This window comes from Xenopus tropicalis, chromosome 2 (genome assembly GCF_000004195.4).
Source record: "Xenopus tropicalis strain Nigerian chromosome 2, UCB_Xtro_10.0, whole genome shotgun sequence".
NCBI classification, from domain to species: domain Eukaryota; kingdom Metazoa; phylum Chordata; class Amphibia; order Anura; family Pipidae; genus Xenopus; species Xenopus tropicalis.
This window is the reverse complement of record NC_030678.2, coordinates 114,596,523-114,615,525: the sequence shown is the minus strand read 5'-3', so window position 1 is coordinate 114,615,525 and position 19,003 is coordinate 114,596,523. Positions and strand designations below refer to the sequence as shown.

The window sequence follows — 19,003 nt, the reverse complement described above, 5'->3', positions numbered from 1 at the left end:
TAAGTTTGCAACAGAAACGCTAATATAGTTTATATAAATGGGCTGCTATGTCAACCGGCAGCCATTGAAGCTTGGAAAAAGGAGAAAAGGCACAGGTTACATAGCAGATAACAGATAAGCTTTGTAGAATATAATGGGGTTTTATCTATTATCTGCTAAGTAACCTGTGCCTTTTCTCCTGTAAATGGTTGTACCAGTACAGGGCAGCATTACATTATATAGTAATTACTTTTATACACTTTCATTTTTTGGTGTTACTGTCCCTTTAAGAGTTTTTGAGCGGAGGGCACATTAGGTCTATGTCCTTTTTTTGTGTTATTATTTATAGAAAATCTGTGTAGGCATGCTTATGTGTTACATTAGTATAAGTATTGTATACTATATAGGATGGAAGAAGGAGGTTCCAGACTATCTGACCATAATGCATTTAATACTTAGCGACTCGACAGTCACAGTTCACAGAAACATCTGATCCTGGAGACCGTTCCAGCTCAGTATATATAGATCAGTATTTTTCTTTCCATTATTAATTCCTATCGCCCCACATTCCCGTTTTCCTATTTATAAACAGCACTTCCACCACCAAATGTTACTTTGTTGGATCAAGTTTTTCAAACTGGCGTCAGGTGGGTAGGGGTCAATATCAAACTTGCTTTGATATTGACTTAATTTATCTGCTGGTTCTGCCACTGAGGGTCAAAACTTATCTCTCCTTTCTTTCTTTCTTTCTTTCTTTCTTTCTTTCTTTCTTTCTTTCTTTCTTTCTTTCTTTCTTTCTTTCTTTCTTTCTCTCTTTCTCTCTTTCTCTCTCTCTCTCTCTCTCTTCTCTCTCTCTCTCTCTCTCTCTCTCTCCTTCTCTCCTCTCTCTCTCTCTCTCTCTCTCTCTCTCTCTCTCTCTCTCTCTCTCTCTCTCTCTCTCTCTCTCTCTCTCTCTCTCTCTCTCTCTCTCTCTCTCTCTCTCTCTCTTTCTCTCTTTCTCTCTTTCTCTCTCTCTCTCTTTCTCTCTCTCTCTCTCTATATATCTATATATCTATATATCTATATATCTATATATCTATTACTTTTGCTTCAAAAAAGGTTCTCGAGCTTTCCTTTCCAAATATCCATCTATATTTTCTTGTTTTTAATCTGTACTTTATCCCTATTTCTTTCATTTAGTTTTTAATTGTAGCTTTTCTGCTTTTTTTTGCGGAACCTTTTCTTTCTTTGCATTTTTTCTCCTTTCTACTTCTCAGTGATGATGAAAGAGGCTTGCTGAATCAAAACTGTAATTAATAAACTAGAAAATAAAAAAAACAAAAACTGGAGTGCTTGCAAATTGTTGTTTACATCACATTAAAAGTTAATTTTAAAGTGAACTGGTCCTTTAACAGCATTATCTTGGCTTTTGCCTTTGCACTCACCACACCCACAACTTATTTAAACTATCTCTTACCGATATTTATTTATGGGTGTTGCATAGGTATATTTACTAATAATGTCATCATTACTCTATACTCATTTTACCTAATATCTTATCAACTCCTAAAACTCTATAACAAAAAACATTATTTTAAACTTTAAAAAGGTAATCATTGGAAGTCTGTTTTTCATTTATTAATTATTTTTTTTATTTCCAAATTCAGTTGAAGAATGTAAAAGATTTAGATGTAAAGATTTAGAAAGAAAACCTTCCCAAGACCAAAACTATGTTCTGCTTTTGAAAAAGCCCTTTGTTCCATCAACAGTTTGCCATAGGCTACTGTAATGCTTCTGTAGATTTGCTCAGCAAATCTAACATGCCACACAGTTATTTTTCACCCTCACTCTTTATCTTGGGCAAAATGCATCATTTACTTCCAAAAGTAGCTCAGCTCACACTGTGCTATGTGCACTATGTGAATATGAATAAAAACTGTATAATGTTAGTTTCTTTAGCACAGTATGAATGAAGCTGATTTGCCTTTTCATTTTAGAAGAGCAAGAGAACATTACTAATAGTGAGAGACTGTATCACACTTGAAAACAGTGTAGGACCAAAACTGCTGCTGCCAAATGGGAACTAACCTTTTATGTTTTGAAATAACTTACTGAAGGTTAATGTAAGATAGTAACAAGCAAGAGAAGATCTGTATAGTTGTAAAGAGATTTACCCAGCTTCTAGGGGCTTAGTCAAAATAATAATGAAGAAATAAAGAAGTGACAGCCATGCCTTAATCCTGGTCTATTAAATTATCTCGAAGAAAATGTGCCTGCATATGGATTGTTTCTGCCAAACAGGATGCTTGGCACTCAGAAAAGCGTTGTCAGGCTTTTATTTAAGTTGACATTTAGATTGAATGACATTTATGTACTTGCTGCTCTGCATTCTCTCATTATATTGAAAATTAAATCAGCTGCGTATAAGTCAGCCCTTTTTGGAATCCTAGAGCAATCGTCTACATAACAGAATCATTTGGAAATGTATTCAAAAACTAAAAATGCACTTTCACTTTCTCCAGGAGAAGTTTATACATGGGGTGATAATGATGAAGGACAACTTGGAGATGGAACAACCAATGCCATTCAAAGGCCAAGGCTAGTTGCTGCACTGCAGGGTAAAAAAATCAACAGAGTTGCTTGTGGGTCTGCGCACACGTTGGCCTGGTCAACAAGTAAGCCTGCTAATGCTGGCAAGCTTCCTTCCCAGGTAAACATAATGTTTGGAGTATTCTTAATAAAGTGGAAGAAGCTACACTGTTATGTATAATAGCATTATAAAATTCAAAAATGTTCAAAAAAAGGTTTATAGAGTAAAATAGGATAGCCTTCTTTTAAGAACTCAGACGCTTATAAAACTAGAAAATTATATAAACAAATTTATTCTTGTGTAAGGAAACAATTAATTCTGGCAATGTTGCACGGATGCAAGATTTTAAAAGGATTTGATAAGAGGATACACAATGCAGCACTTAACTTGTAGTAACGAGAGGCAGGCAAAGAGAAATCACTGATAGAGCAGTAGACTTCATTTGTATCTGCAAAGAGGTGTTATTACTGCACCTGAAAAAACCTAATGACTTTTATTACAAATGGGACAGTTTCTCAAAGGGAAGAATAGCTCCAGAATGATGATTAGAGTATTTTAGCTGGGTAGAAGATTGTGGAGGATCATATGGGCAGTTAGTGGGGTAAAGAGCCATGCAGTTAAACTCAAATAAATCACTTAGCGATGATACAAATTAAGTAGAGAATTGAACAAGAGGGTGGGTCAAGGGAGTATTTTTCTGACAACAAAGGCAACATAAGGAAACTGGTGTAATTGTGTAGACGAGCAGGCTGTGTAAATAGAGTTCTGTTGAACTCTGTTAGAGCTATATTTAAGTATGGGCCTTAGTGAATGTTACCTAAGTGTTTTGATGAAAATCAGTTGTCCCATGTGAGCCCTGATGTGTTTAAATGTTAATGTTGTCTTGGGCAACTGAAATAATTTTATAAAACTTACCAATTTTTTTTTTTAGGGTTAGCAAATCTAAACATTATAGGTTGATTAACTAAAGGTTGATAAGCGTTATCGCATGGTTCTGTGCATGTGCGTTCAAATTGATGCGATAAATAACGGGTGATTCATCAAAGTAATTTCGCATGCGTTAAGTTGTGTGCTACTGCAATGCGTTAATTTTAACGCATGCGTTAATTCACGCGTAGAAATAATACTAACGCATGATTCACAAACACATATGAAGTGTTAAACACGCTAAATATCGCATTAGTCTGTTCGAAGATTAACACCTACTTGGGGCAGGCGGTACTTAAAGAAAATTGTGGTTGGTGAGCTTTTGGCAACATTGAGTTTGCAGTGGGATTTATTCAAGTAAGTGTTGGCCCTAGAGTGATGCAGCCTCCTGTTTTCAGGGAAATTGTCATTTTCAGAAAAGTAGTTTTACGAACGTAATGGTTATGTGCGTTAAATCGTGCGCTAATATAGCAAGTGGTGAAATATATCACGCACAGCGGGAATTAACGCACGCGTGGAAAATAACGCAAGAAAAACGCTCATTGCGACTTAAATAACGGAAACAACATCGCGTCTTAATTAACGCAAGTATTCTTTTAGTGTATTGTGCGTTAGATCGCAAAAAATAAGAAGCGATACAATTTTTAACGCATGCTATAAATAGCGCTGGTTTTAACGCACTTTAGTGAATCAACCCCTATATGTTTTGCTAGCACATTTCTCCAGACTTTTATGGCTAAATACAACCCCCTTGTCAGATAGTAGAGAGAGATATATATTTTATTGAGTTAATGTAGACATTTTGAATTAGGCTTGTTTTTTTAAGAAGAAAGAAATGCTAAAATGTTTTAAACTGCCACTTGGTCAGACTGTACATGCCTTTGCTATCATGTTTCTGTGTTTGTGTTTATCTGGACTTATCAAGATGTTTAGTATTATTGTATTCAATCTTGTGTTCCTTTGTGCAGGTTCCAATGGAATATAACCACCTACAGGAGATCATGATAATAGCATTGAGAAATAGATTGCTTTTATTGCACCATATCTCAGAGCTATTTTGTCCATGCATCCCTATGTTTGACTTGGAGGGGCGGCTTGATGAGTCTGGACAGGGTCCTTCCATTGGGTTTGATACGTTACGTGGAATTCTCATTTCACAAGGAAAGGTAAAAGCTTTTGTTCATTTAAAGTATTGTTGGTATCATTGGTCTGGTATCATTAAAATGGCTTGCAGGAGAGTGCTGTATATAGCCTTGATAATTAATTACCAGTGCCTCTGTTATCTGTTTCTGCTTTTTGCTGAAAGTTTTTGTTTAGTTTGTCAAGAAAATGGGGAGACCATTTCAGAAAATTTCTTTCTGCTTCTCGTTTTTTAGAACGAAATACTGATTTATGAGTAGATACCAGAAGTTGCTAAAAATGTTAAATTTTGTCTCTTCAGGAGGCAGCCTTTCGCAAGGTTGTTCAAGCCACTATGGTTCGGGATCGGCAGCACGGTCCTGTGGTTGAGTTAAATAGGATACAGGTAGGTTTCGGTTTTGTAATCTGCCTTTGGTAGTTTAATTGCAGTCTGATTAAACTGATCTTGAAAACCCAGTCTAGGAAACGACAAAAACAGAACAAGCTTTGCTAACATTTCTTTTTATATCTGGAAAACAACTCATTACTATGAATTGGTAATTTTAACTATGGTGATCCATATTCTGGTACAGGTATGAGATCTGGTTGCCTAGGATGCCCAGTTGGCTTGGCCCGCCCCCCTGCCCTGGGGCTTAAGCATTCTGGATAACGGGTTCCTTACCTGTCCAGCAATGCATGGCTGGTCTTGCCCTTAGCCACTGGGAATACAGAATTTGGTTTTGACTAGTTAGAGTGCAGTGGGAGTCACGCAAGGAATATACTGATTATAAACAGGATTTACAGTTTTCTAACATGTATCTATAAAAGCTGCACTAATACCATAATAAAAATCACCAACGCCTGAGAACAGTTAATGTGGTTTTATTGATTAGCAATAAAAAATGTTTACTTGTGTGTTCTATAATTTGCTGCGCTTACTTTAACTCAAGATTTTAATCCCTTTGTTCTTTTAAGCACTGTAGTGTGATCATTTGTTTAAAGGGAAGTGGGGGACAAAAAAATAAATACAAATAGGCCAAAATCCTCAGAACCTGACCCACAGAAAGCTAAAGAATGTTTTTTTAACATGGCCTTCAAAACTATGGGATGAGTAAAAAGGAAAACTTCTGAAATAAATGAGAGTATCCATTTACATATTCTCACCACCCAGGGCTGCAAAGTTTTAAAGCAATAATAGTGATTTAGATGAACTTTGATCAGATCTCATTTTCTGCTATACAGACACTTTGAAACTGAAAAGAAATACATAGATATATATTTTCCTTAGTGAATTCATCAGCTGACAGCTTGCTGACAGATCCATCTGTCTTGATTATTAGATAAAATATTTCAAAATGAAGAGAGGGAACAAAGCCATTAAGTTTAGAATTTTGCAGGTGATTGTTTTAACTGAAAAAAATGTTGTTGTTTACAAATTTTCCATATTGTCAAATGAATGTTATTTCCTGAAATTGTATAGTTTACATTGTGTTATGCTTAACTAGGTTAAGCGTTCAAGAAGCAAAGGAGGACTGGCAGGGCCTGATGGTACAAAATCTGTCTTTGGCCAAATGTGTGCAAAAATGGCTTCCTTCAGTCCTGACAGCCTACTGCTACCTCATCGAGTCTGGAAGGTCAAATTTGTTGGTAATGTATTTGTTTTATTTTTTTATAATAACCTTTTTTTTAGATATAGAATGTAACTATGTGTTTAATAATAATTATGGCATGAAGCTTTGATTTTGTGCTGTGTTTTTAATTTCTGTTTCCTTTTTGGGGCACTTTCTTTTCATCACTTTGAATTTGTGAATTTATTTCAAATGATGCCTTTTAGACCATAGACCATTGCCCATGGGCCCCTTAACCCCTATTGTTCTTTGTACTTATTGTGACACCTGATGCATTGTTGGGCATCTTCTTTAGCTGTAAAGTGTTATTCTTGCAGCCATCACTTAAGCCTTAACAAAGTGTTTCCTTAATGTTTCAGACAAACCATTGAATATCACTTTCCCAGACACTTTTTTTTATTCTTTTAAGAAATATTTATTTCATATCTGCAGCAACTTCATTAGCTTATGTTTCACTTTCTCTGCAGGGGTAAGGCTGTTAATCACAACAATATTCACATTTAATGGTTCTTTTGTAGGTGAGTCTGTTGATGACTGTGGTGGAGGCTACAGTGAATCAATTGCAGAAATGTGTGAAGAACTTCAGAATGGACTAACACCTCTACTTATTGTAACTCCAAATGGGAGGGATGAGTCTGGGGCTAATAGGGACTGCTTTCTCCTGAACCCAGCTGCCAAGACTACTCTTCACATGAATATGTTCCGTTTTCTGGGTAGGTATCCCACAGAATACAGGTAGTCTCTTATTTAGGAAATACAAAGCCCCTTCCACCTCCCGTTCATTATTCCTGTGCTAGATCTTACAGTCAACTTTTCATATTGGGGAAAAAACAAACCCAGTTGGGCATATTCACTTACACAGATGCAGAACGCAAAATGCAATTTTGGACACAATCACAGTGTCCTTCCCACCCCCCACAGTATAACAGTTTTCTCCAGATTTAATGTGTCATTGCAGGCACAATGCGGTGTTGAATTGGATGCAGTTTCATTGTGCCTGACTCTGCTGTCCTTTGTTGTTTTAAAAACTGATACAAGTGCAAATCTGATGCAGTAGCGCCAAATATTTTCACAACCACAAGTGCGCTGCATCTGTTAATGCAGGGTGCTGAGGGAACCCCCGGAACTAACACTTGATTATGAGGGACTGTAGCTCCAGGGTTTGCAAAGTGCAGTGCGTAAATAGCCACAGCAACACTCATTTAAGAATGGAGGGCAGGAAGGAGTGATTGGCACTGAGTGCATCAATATGGAAGTGTACAGAGCTCATTTGGACACCAGTATCTTTAATGAAAGTGGTTTTAGACTCACTGCAAGGCAAAGCGCAAATTGCAAATGAGCCATAATGTGTTATAGAAAAAGGATTTAATTTCCGTCCGTCATATTCCTGGGGATGTGTTCTGTAATATTTGTAAGGTGTATTTGAATCATATGTATAATGATTTGGTTCTTGTGTCTGAGGATCTAATTTTGATTACTGTAGAAGGTACTTTTTAGTTTTCTGTAATATCAAGGCGAGAGGTAGAATAAAATGATCCGATATCTCCTTTTTGATGAATTTAATTACGGTATATTTAGATTTTAAAAAGAAAATCGAAAATTCTCAGAGCAAAACATTATATAACCAATCCCATGACCATATAAGGACAGGAAACTAACGTTTCAGCTGTTTCCAATTTGAGAAAGGCTGTGCGATATATATATACAGGGTGGGCCATTTATATGGATACACCTTAATAAAATGGGAATGGTTGGTGATATTAACTTCCTGTTTGTGGCACATTAGTATATGTGAGGGGGGAAACTTTTCAAGATGGGTGGTGACCATGGTGGCCATTTTGAAGTCTGCCATTTTGGATCCAACTTTTGTTTTTTCAATAGGAAGAGGGTCATGTGACACATCAAACTTATTGGGAATTTCACAAGAAAAACAATGGTGTGCTTGTTTTTAACGTAACTTTATTCTTTCATGAGTTATTTACAAGTTTCTGACCACTTATAAAATGTGTTCAATGTGCTGCCCATTGTGTTGGATTGTCAATGCAACCCTCTTCTCCCACTCTTCACACACTGCAGCAAGTAGCAACATAGCAACACCTCAGAGAAATGCTAGCACAGGCTTCCAGTATCCGTAGTTTCAGGTGCTGCACATCTTGTATCTTCACAGCATAGACAATTGCCTTCAGATGACCCCAAAGATAAAAGTCTAAGGGGGTCAGATCGGGGAGACCTTGGGGGCCATTCAACTGGCCCACTACGACCAATCCACTTTCCAGGAAACTGTTCATCTAGGAATGCTCGGACCTGACACTCATAATGTGGTGGTGCACCACCTTGCTGGAAAAACTCAGGGAACGTGCCAGCTTCAGTGCATAAAGAGGGAAACACATCATCATGTAGCAATTTTGCATATCCAGTGGCCTTGAGGTTTCCATTGATGAAGAATGGCCCCACTATCTTTGTACCCTATATACCACACCATACCATCAATTTTTTTCTTCCAACAGTCTTGGAGGGATCTATCCAATGTGGTTTAGTGTCAGACCAATAGCAGTGGTTTTGTTTGTTAACTTCACCCTTCATCTTTGGGGTCATCTGAAGGCAATTGTCTATGCTGTGAAGATACAAGATGCGCAGCACCTGAAACTACGGATACTGGAAGCCTGTGCTAGCATTTCTCCTGCGGTGTTGCTATCAGTGTGTGAAGAGTGGGAGAAGAGGGTTGCATTGACAATCCAACACAATGGGCAGCACATTGAACACATTTTATAAGTGGTCAGAAACTTGTAAATAACTCATGAAAGAATAAAGTTACGTTAAAAACAAGCACACCATTGTTTTTCTTGTGAAATTCTCAATAAGTTTGATGTGTCACATGACCCTCTTCCTAGTGAAAAAACAAAAGTTGGATCCAAAATGGCCACCATGGTCACCACCCATCTTGAAAAGTTTCCCCCCTCACATATACTAATGTGCCACAAACAGGAAGTTAATATCACCAAACATTCCCATTTTATTAAGGTGTATCCATATAAATGGCCCACCCTGTATATGTGTGTGTGTATGTATGTATGTATGTGTATATATGTATATGTATGTATATATATATATATATATATATATATATATATATATATATATATATATATATATATATATATATAATAATTGTTGTCAAGTGTTTCTAAACCTATACTTCAAAACATATATTTATGTACTCTGCCAACTTATTCCTACTGGTTTGCTTTTCATTTTCAGCTTTCCTTTATTCTTTGTATTTATTAAATATTTATACTTTTCTTGAAACTGAGATGGTGAGAGATTAATATCTGAATTTGTTGCTTATACCTAAAAATATACTTTGCATTCTAGGTGTGCTCCTTGGAATTGCAATTCGAACTGGGAGTCCTCTGAGCCTTAATCTTGCTGAACCAGTGTGGAAGCAGCTGGCAGGCATGAATTTAACAATTGCTGACCTTAGTGAAGTAAGCACTGACACAGTAAACTATATTACTGCTTGAGGAAAAGAGAGACAAATGAGTTTGCCAAATAGGACTGAATGCATACAAAAAAGGGATAGCTGACCTGTTCTTATATAACCAATAACTTCTGGAAACCAGCAATTTGAGGAGAAGATTTCATTTATTAAATATTTTCCATTTTTTTCAAGGAAAATTAATAGATATTGGGTTTTTTTTAATCCATAATTTTTATGATTACATGGATGTTAAATGTAAACCTGAGAGAAGCCTTTTAACATCCATTTACAGTTGATCAGCTTTACATAGTTCAAATCCCTGCCTTTTGGCCTTTCACAGTCTACTTTTGTCAAATCAGATGTTGTGATAATGAAAAATTATTTTTCATTCATTCTGGTACAGGTTTAAAGGAAAGAGTTGAGTGTACTTTACACTAAATTTCCACAAAAAAAAGACTTAAGATAAGTCCTGATGACTTCCACTGTTTAGGTGCTAAAGTAGCCCAGGTGGCATACTAGATCTCTTTTCTTTTTAAAATTAATACATTTTTGCACAAAATGGTGGTACCTCCTTTGGATTAGCCTCAAGGGAAGTTCAGACTTGTCTACAAATTTAAGAAGGGACTTTGCTCAGGGTCAGTTGTGGGGGAATGATATTCCTTCAAACATTCTAGAGTTAAGACGAATAAGAGAACTCTGTAGGCCATCATAATTTAACTGATCAAGTGATTTTAGCTTATGTACCTACAGTTTGTTTGTGCAGAAACAAGGAGTGCAAGCTGGTTGAGAGTAGCATCTTTATTGAATTTTGTAATGTTTAGTGTTCTCTAGAACACCTTGAGAAGCCTCATATGATCCAACATTTCCAGGATGGCTAACTCAACTTTGGATTATAGATCAGACTAGACAGGTTGATAAGCTTCTAAAATCAATTAGACATTGATTTTTAAATCACTTAACGTTTGAGAGAAATGATAATGTAGCCTAGATCTAGTGGTCCTCAAAGAAGACAACTAGTACCTGCTTAGTGGCCCTGTAGCCCCTTTAATTTATTTAGATAATTATATGGGTAAACAGTCTGCATGCGAGGTTGTGCACATTGGTCTAATGGGTGGGTTAAACCATTGGTCAATGCACCCTTGGAATTAGAGTAAAACCGCTGAAATTATGGTTGTTTTAGTGGTAACTTTTTTAAATTGGGTAAGGCCAGTTTGATGATGTAAGGCCTAGGTTTTAGTTACTAGATGCATGCATATATAGATGCATGAGCCTTTGTTCTCAGCCTTACCCAGAGAATGGGCAATACACAGAGATAGTAGCCTTTTACTTGAGCCCTCTGTTTTAATAGCATACCTACAGTCTGTCATTCACTTGCCAAAGTTAGGAAGTAATCGTGCCATCTTCTATTTTAACATACAGAATTATAGATTTTAAGCAGTTGTGTGCTGCGAGCCTTACTGAAGGACCAGATACATAGTAAGTTGGGTTGAAAAAAGACATACATCCATCACGTTCAACCATAATAACCAGATGATTGTATTCAACAGTTAATATCTTTGTTAACAGTATGAGTAACTTCACTCTGCATATAATAACTGTCAAGTCGGCTTTGAATGAACGAGTACTGTTTTATATCGAAGGACATCCATCTTTTTATTAAGCTGACAATTAATGTTTTTTCTTTTTATAGGTGGATAAAGATTTCATCCCTGGGCTTATGTATATTAGAGATAATGAGGCCACATCTGAGGAGTTTGAAGCAATGATTCTCCCTTTCACCGTTCCAAGCGCAAGTGGGCAAGACATACAGCTGAGCTCTAAGCACACCCACATTACATTAGACAATCGTGCAGAATATGTGAGGCTGGCAATTGGCTACAGGTTGGTACAGCAAACTAGCTCTATATATGTATATATATTGTGTGTATATATTTATATATATATTGTGTGTATATAAACAAATTAGTAAAAGCAAAAATCTTTATTTCCCCACAACCAACACATAAAAATTATTTTAAAATGTACATACCCCATCACAACAAAGCAACAATAGTAGAAGGAGGGACCTCAAAGCAGGGGTTAAAGGAGAAGGAAAGGGTAATAAAGAGTTAATCTCAAGCTGCAGGCATACCTTCAGTTGTCTCAGTTGTCTCAATAGTGCCCTTAAGTCTCCCCATATTTCACCTGTTCAGAAGATCTGAAGCCAAACAGGAAGAAAAAACGCTGAGCTGTGTAAAGAAAGTTCCCATAATGCCTCGCTTCTGCACTGACATGCAGACCAAGTGAACATGCTCAGTTAGTAAGACTATGAGTCAGCTTCCTGCTGATTGGCTCAGATCCACATTCCTAAGGGGGGAGTGAGTTCTTGGCATTCTTGAGGGAGGGGGGGAGCAGGAAAGAGCAGAGAACAGAAAGCTGTGTGTCTCTGGCACAGGAAATACAGACACAACTAATCTTTTTTCAGAGAAGTCAGTGCAGCGTTTCTGTGAGTGCTTATGGCTGTATTTACATAGACCTTTCTGATAAAGCTTACTTAGTTTTTAACCTTTCTTTCTCCTTTAAATCCCATTTAAATTCAGGTTCAATGTTCTACCTATGACATATCAGTAGGCATCTTGATACCTTCTGTTTGCTTACAGACTATTTTCAAGCACATAATGTGCTTGCTGTGTGTTATATACAGGCCCTACATTAAGTATTATCCTTGCCTTTTACCTGTACTGATAGCAGTTATAATCCAGTTCCCAAATTTATATTTATTATGGTTTTTCTCTCGTTCCCAGATTGCATGAGTTTGATGAGCAAGTTGCAGCAGTTCGAGAAGGGATGGCACGTGTTGTTCCTGTTCCACTCTTATCACTGTTTACTGGCTATGAACTTGAAACTATGGTATATTTTACCTTTACATGGTTATTAAGATATGTTTTGTGGGTTTGTCAGCTGTCTGTTGTTTAAAGATCCTATATTACTCTTCAGCTGTCCCTGAATTATGCTGCTAATTTATAGTTGAAGAAGAATTAAATGGAAATAAAAATGGGGAGACTTGAGCACTCTGCCATATAACACATTAGTTCCTGGTCCCCTGTCTTTATCTCTTCACCTGTTAGCACGCCCAGTAGTTTAATCCTGGTCTGTACATCAGAAAAGTGGGTTACCATGGCAGCATCACAAATCTACTACTAAAATTATCTCTATTTTGAAAATGTATATTGCACAACAGTGTTTAAAGGGGACCTAACCATCTATACATTTTAAACTGTTGAACTCGCCCCCAACCTTATCATCTATGGTCCCAGGATCACCTTGTGCCGCAATTTAACGTTGACTAGTCCGTACAGTTGTACAAGCCTGTACTGCCTAATTGGCTATTAGGAGGTAGAACTTGTTATTGTTGGGAGTATAAGTTTTACAATCCAGCTATAACAAAGAATGTAATCATAAACACCTATCTGCAGTTACAAAGATCAATGTATTAAACACAGTTGGAAGGAGGGCCCTGCCCTGCAAAGCTTACAGTCTAATAACTGTCAGTGATCTGTACAGAATATTTTAAAGATAAACAGTCATAGAAAATACATGCAAACCATACTGAACATTTTAAAATAGGTCCCATTATGCTTGTCTTTTTATTACATTCATTTATCAAATCCTGCTGTTAAGCAGCTGGGCATTGCACATGCAGGTATCTGATTCATGCTTGAATGCTTTTTAGACCTTGAAATAACCTGATATATGCAGCCTGAACACAACAGTTTTTTTCCTAGTACAAATTGCTCCTGCATATTTTACAAGGAAAATAAATATCTTTGTATTAAACACAATATATGTTACTAAACTGAAATATTTAACTTCTGTTGCAAGGATGTTTACATTTTACATCCTTGCAGTCACATTGTGCTGGACTGAGGTGTTAGCAGCTGTGTCTTTTTTAGAAAAAGTTTTTTCTTTTTTTTTTTAAACCATTGTCACCTTCTCCAGGTCTGTGGCAGCCCTGATATTCCACTTCATTTGCTGAAATCTGTAGCCACCTACAAAGGTATTGAGCCAACTGCATCCCTCATCCAGTGGTTTTGGGATGTAATGGAGTCTTTTTCCAACACTGAGCGTTCTCTTTTCCTCCGGTTTGTGTGGGGAAGAACCAGACTACCACGTACTATAGCAGACTTCAGAGGAAGGGATTTTGTTATTCAGGTACTTTATTCCCTTACTGTCCCTTTATTGATTGTTTTCTCTTCCTTCATTTACAATTGTATGCATCATAGTAAAACATAGTGAATGTGCTCAACATATAGGATAAACATGCTTATGACTGTCCTGGAAATGCTCTCTCTGTTGTGCATCTCTAACCAGTTTCAATTTAGCAGGTTATCTGGGCAGCAGAGAGTACTTTACTGTGCAACACAGGATTGTAGGAAAAAATTAAAACACTGAAAGCAACAGAAGAAAGACAATACAAGGCATAACACAATAGAAAAAAGGACTACTTAAAGGACATGTACATGTATATGTTGGGCACATCCCCCACCCAAATGACATAATTTGTACTGCATATACCCCCCCCCCCCCCCCCCCCCCCCCGTTTTCCAGGACCATCACATTTCCCTAAAACAAATAGGAGTTTTCACCCCACAACCATTTTTCTCTAACACATCATCAGTGACATTTACACCTGCAAAGTTCTTGCAGGCTTACACAGGCAGAAATTTGATAGAAAGTTCTGCTTGGATTGAGCATTGTAATGGTTAAGCTGAGCTCAGGACAGGAGGTTAGGAGAAAAAAATAGGAGCAGACAGCTAGAGCAGCGTTTCTATGTGAGCCAGCAATGCCATCTCTTCATTGGCTGCTAGACTAAAGGATGTGTAATCCGAGCTGAGAAGAACTGAGCATGCTTAGTAGCCAACAGCCAATGGTAGAGGAGGAGAAGGCATTCCAAGGGAATGCTGCAGCCTTACTATTAACCATTTAACAACTGGAGTGGCAGGTATTTAAGGATTTCAAAGAGGCTATTCACTGATTACATTTTTGTGTGTGGGAAGGGGGGTGGTACATGTCGTTTAAGAGGGTAAAAGGGCATACTATATGGCAGTGCTGTCCAACTTCTACGGTGCCGAGGGCTGGAATTTCTCTAGCATACATAGTGGAGGGCCGCTAATGGAAGCCATTTTTGACCACTCCCCTTTTTTAACCACACCCACTTCAAACCACACCTATTTTATCACAATGGTGGTAGCACAGCAAAATCCCAAATGCTTGGTCCTTACTGTGGGGATATCAACCATCATTCATATGTGAAAGAATTATGTCATATTAAGATATACCCTTAAATTCCATATGCCTCCTCCTCCCCTGTGGATAGCAGAGCAACCCCCAGTACATAATTACACACCTTAGGGGCCATTTAATGTCTATTTCCAACTGCTAACAAACTCCCACAACAAACCCCTGCCAGGTTCACCTCCCACAAGCAGCATAGGGCAAGCAGAGTATGGCGCACCCAGGCAGTACTCTGCCTGTCCTATGCTGTCTGTGTGTGCCATACTCTACCTATCCTACCCTGCCTGTGTGTGCCATACTCTGCCTTCCCTATGCTGCCTGTGTGTGCCATACTCTGCCTGTGTGTGCCATACTCTGCCTGCCCTACCCTGACTGTGTGTGCCATACTCTGCCTTCCCTATGCTGCCTCTGTGTGCCATACTCTGCCTGTGTGTGCCATACTCTGCCTGCCCTACCCTGACTGTGCCATACTCTGCCTGCCCTACCCTTCCTGTGTGTGCCATACCCTCCCTGACCTATTTTGCCTGTGTGTGCCACTCTACCTGCCCTATGCTGGATGTATGTGCCATACTCTGCCTACAGTACCTATGTCTGAGGTGTGAATAAGTGAACAATGGGAGTGATTACAGCCTGAGCCTGAGGTGTGAACACTGCAGGGGTTGAACAATGCAGGTATTAAAAGGTGTGAAAAACACAGGGGATTACATTTTTAAACAATACAGAGGGATTACAGCCTGAATCTGAGGTGAGAACCATGCAGGGGGCCATTTAATCTCAGTACTGATACCATTTAATGCTTACTCAAAGGTAAGCCATCAAATCAGCCAGACAGGTGGGGGGCCACACAGAGGGGGGTCGCGGGCCGCCAGTTAGACAGCACTGCTATATGGTATTAGTCTGCAGTAAACAGTGAAAAACTAGACAGGCAATAGCAGAAGGAGAAAAGTAGGCATTGGAAAAGGAAGAACTCATGGCCCAGCATGCAACATAAAAAGGAGGACAGCTTGGCCAGTGGGGAAAGGATAAGGAGATCAACTTGGGGGGATAGCTCTTAGCAATGGCCAATAGTAAAAGGAGGACAGAGCAGTATGTTTGGAAAGTGGCTATCATTGGGCAGGAGCAGGAATGTGAAAAACGAAATACAGAGTAAAGGAAGAACTAGTGTTTGGCATTGCATTAACATGATAGGAGAAAAGCAGGTTTACAGCAGGCTTAGACCATAAGGCAACTTTAAAGACATTTTCTTCTTTTTCTGTTTTGACTAGGTTTTGGATAAGTACAATCCTCCAGATCACTTCCTACCAGAATCCTACACGTGCTTCTTTCTGCTGAAGCTCCCTAGATACTCTTGCAAGCAGGTCCTGGAGGAAAAATTAAAATACGCCATTCACTTTTGTAAGTCCATAGACACGGACGACTACGCGCGGATTGCACTAACTGGCGAGCCCGCAGCCGATGACAGCAGTGACGACTCCGATAATGAAGATGCAGATTCTTTTGCATCAGATTCCACCCAAGACTACCTAACTGGACACTAAATGAAGAGAGCAGCTGTAGGCTCTCATGCACTGAGAACCCCCCCACCCCCCGGCATTAGAAGGGAAATAGGCAATCCAAAGTTAGTAGTGAAACATACAGGAATATGTAAAGAGACTTTATGTGAATTCTGTGAACTTTTTTTTTTGTCTATAAATAATTGATTGCCTATTCCTAAATATGCTGCACTGCGTCTATATAGTGTTTTATTAAATGTGTTGTAAATGTTTATAAAAAGTGCAGCGTCACAGGCAAATAAGGGCATACAGCCTGTACATGTGAGTGCAATAGTCCCCCCCATCCCCCCCGAATGTATTGTATTATTGTATTCTATGGATTTTCTTAAGTGTGAATAACAGTCCTGTGCAGAACAGAATAGTATTAATATTTCACTTCCTAGCACACTGCTAGTTTCAAAGAGCTTATCAGTATTTCTTAAATGGCAAGCTCACCTTTAAATTAACTTTCGGTATGTTATAGATCAGCCTATTCCTAGCATCTCGTTTTCTAGGAATTAAATTGTTTACATCATGCTGAAAGTTAATTTATGGGGAACGGCTCCTTTAATGTTACAATGACATGAAGCAGAAGAGAATTCCTTGTGTCTTAAATTCACAGTCTTTAACATGAGGCTCTACAGCTGCTGTTATACTACAATTCCCAGCATCCCAAAGCAAGCCAATGGCAGTTACTGTTTAGCAGCAGCCGGGGAGGATTAAGTAAAAGATCTGTGTCCTACATAGCCCTATCTGTATATTTCAGCTTAGATTCAGTGGTCTTCTGCCACAACTGTTACTTTTCATGGAAATTGTATATAACTGATTAGTGCCACTATACATATATATATATATATATGCAAATAATGTCTCCCTGAATAAACTGTCAAACAGTGTGGATTTTCTTTGACTTTGAGTCTATTATTTTTTGCAAATCACTGCATTTTAGTGGGATGAAGAGAAGTGGGCAGGTTAAGAATAGTGTATTTGGTTTTGGCTCTATAAGGCTCAGTGAATGCAGCACTGACTGCATTCTGCAGTGCTGTATTAGTGACTGGCTCAAATTCACTCATCATTCAGACAAGTTACTGCCAGCGCGAGCAAAGCACAACAAAGCCCTGTACTTACCTCATGCTTACTGTTCGTTAGTCACCAGTACTTGAGTTGGGTTGGGATTGGGCACCTTGCCATCATGCTACCTTTTTTAAATGACTATGTTTCATCACAGTGGGCGGGATGTAAAGTTTTTTAATACTGGAGCTTTATTTTTTTTTTAAAGAGATTTTTAGCTTTCCTCACAGGATCAAATTCTGCCGCGGGACAATTGTGACATAAATTGATAACTGCTATGAACTAGCTGATCAGAGCAATAAGAAACAATGTTTTAGCTGCAGGTTAAGGAGTTGTCACGTCTCTCAATACAGCGTCAGCTGTGCAATTCTGCTGGGCGGTTAGGCATAGATTTGAATGTCCTGCAGTGCAATTTTTATCCTGTGGGGAAAGTGTCCAGAATGGAATTAGTGTGGTTACAAGTGGGGAAAAGGGAATGGATCTGACAAAAGCAGGGAGTTGTGGAAATATAGGGTTGCAAAATACTGCTTATAGGGGGAGAAAAGTGGAATAGCAAATCAATGTTGAAGAAACAAGAAATGGTGCTGGCAGGAAGAGTGAATATTAGATGATAAAGAAGCTAAAAGGAGAGGATATGAAAGTGGAGGAACACAGGAAAGATGGTAGAGAATATAACATTGGGAGAAAAAAATTAAAATTATGAAGGGTGGTGAGAACATAAAAATAAATGAGAAAATGAAGGGATGACAAAAGATTAAAATAGAAAAGGTTTTAAAAAGAGAGGCTAGTTGTAGTATTAGGTGTAGTTATAGTTTTTACTATATGTATACTTCCTTATTGGGATATATCAATTTATTATAGTAAAATATTGCTCTATATTTTTGGTGAAGCAAAATTTCTTAATGATACAGCTTGACTATGTTCAATCAATCCTTAGATGGATGCGACCCCTAGGATCTCAGTAGTGTCAGTTTATACGTGTTTTGCACGTTTTCAACGCGTGATTAGTATACGGGTATAAATATACGTGTACATAACAAATTTCTTAACCAACAATATTAAATTATATCACATTTTATCATATGTTGACCAATACTGAATGTATAAGTTTTCAACGGCTGTTATTATTTGTACTGCAGATTATTTTTCTGCATAAAGTAAATATTAATGTTTGAAAATATTTTAATGCCTTTATTTGGCTATAATGTTTAAAAAATCCCAATAAAAATGATTGAAACTAAAAAGAGAGGCTAGACAAAGGAATACAAGTAGAAAAAAGTAAAGAGTATAAGCTAAACATTCTCTTGCTTTCAGTCCACCACATTTATTTCTTTGTAGCCATAATTTCCCAGCTTTCTGTTAAGCCTTTCCCAATCTGTGCTTTATTCTGATTGGAATACATGCAGCCACATAACTCCAACTAAAC

At 38.0% G+C, this 19,003-nt stretch overlaps 1 protein-coding gene across 4 annotated transcripts in view; it reads left to right on the top strand.

The window, feature by feature from the left end:
- herc2 (HECT and RLD domain containing E3 ubiquitin protein ligase 2) overlaps positions 1-17,416 on the top strand; it is a 122,225-nt gene extending 104,809 nt beyond the window's left edge. For 3 of the 4 annotated variants that reach the window (XM_012957703.3, XM_012957702.3, XM_012957700.3), the window contains 10 exons: positions 2,481-2,668; positions 4,444-4,641; positions 4,917-5,000; positions 6,100-6,241; positions 6,741-6,935; positions 9,595-9,707; positions 11,391-11,581; positions 12,484-12,589; positions 13,679-13,891; positions 16,240-17,416. In XM_012957703.3, the coding sequence (XP_012813157.2) occupies positions 2,481-2,668; positions 4,444-4,641; positions 4,917-5,000; positions 6,100-6,241; positions 6,741-6,935; positions 9,595-9,707; positions 11,391-11,581; positions 12,484-12,589; positions 13,679-13,891; positions 16,240-16,512 (1,703 nt within the window). In that variant the 3' untranslated portion in view covers positions 16,513-17,416. The remainder of the gene's footprint in view (positions 1-2,480; positions 2,669-4,443; positions 4,642-4,916; positions 5,001-6,099; positions 6,242-6,740; positions 6,936-9,594; positions 9,708-11,390; positions 11,582-12,483; positions 12,590-13,678; positions 13,892-16,239) is intronic. The other variant, XM_012957701.3, reaches the window with a different exon arrangement.
- The last annotated feature ends 1,587 nt before the right edge of the window (positions 17,417-19,003 follow it).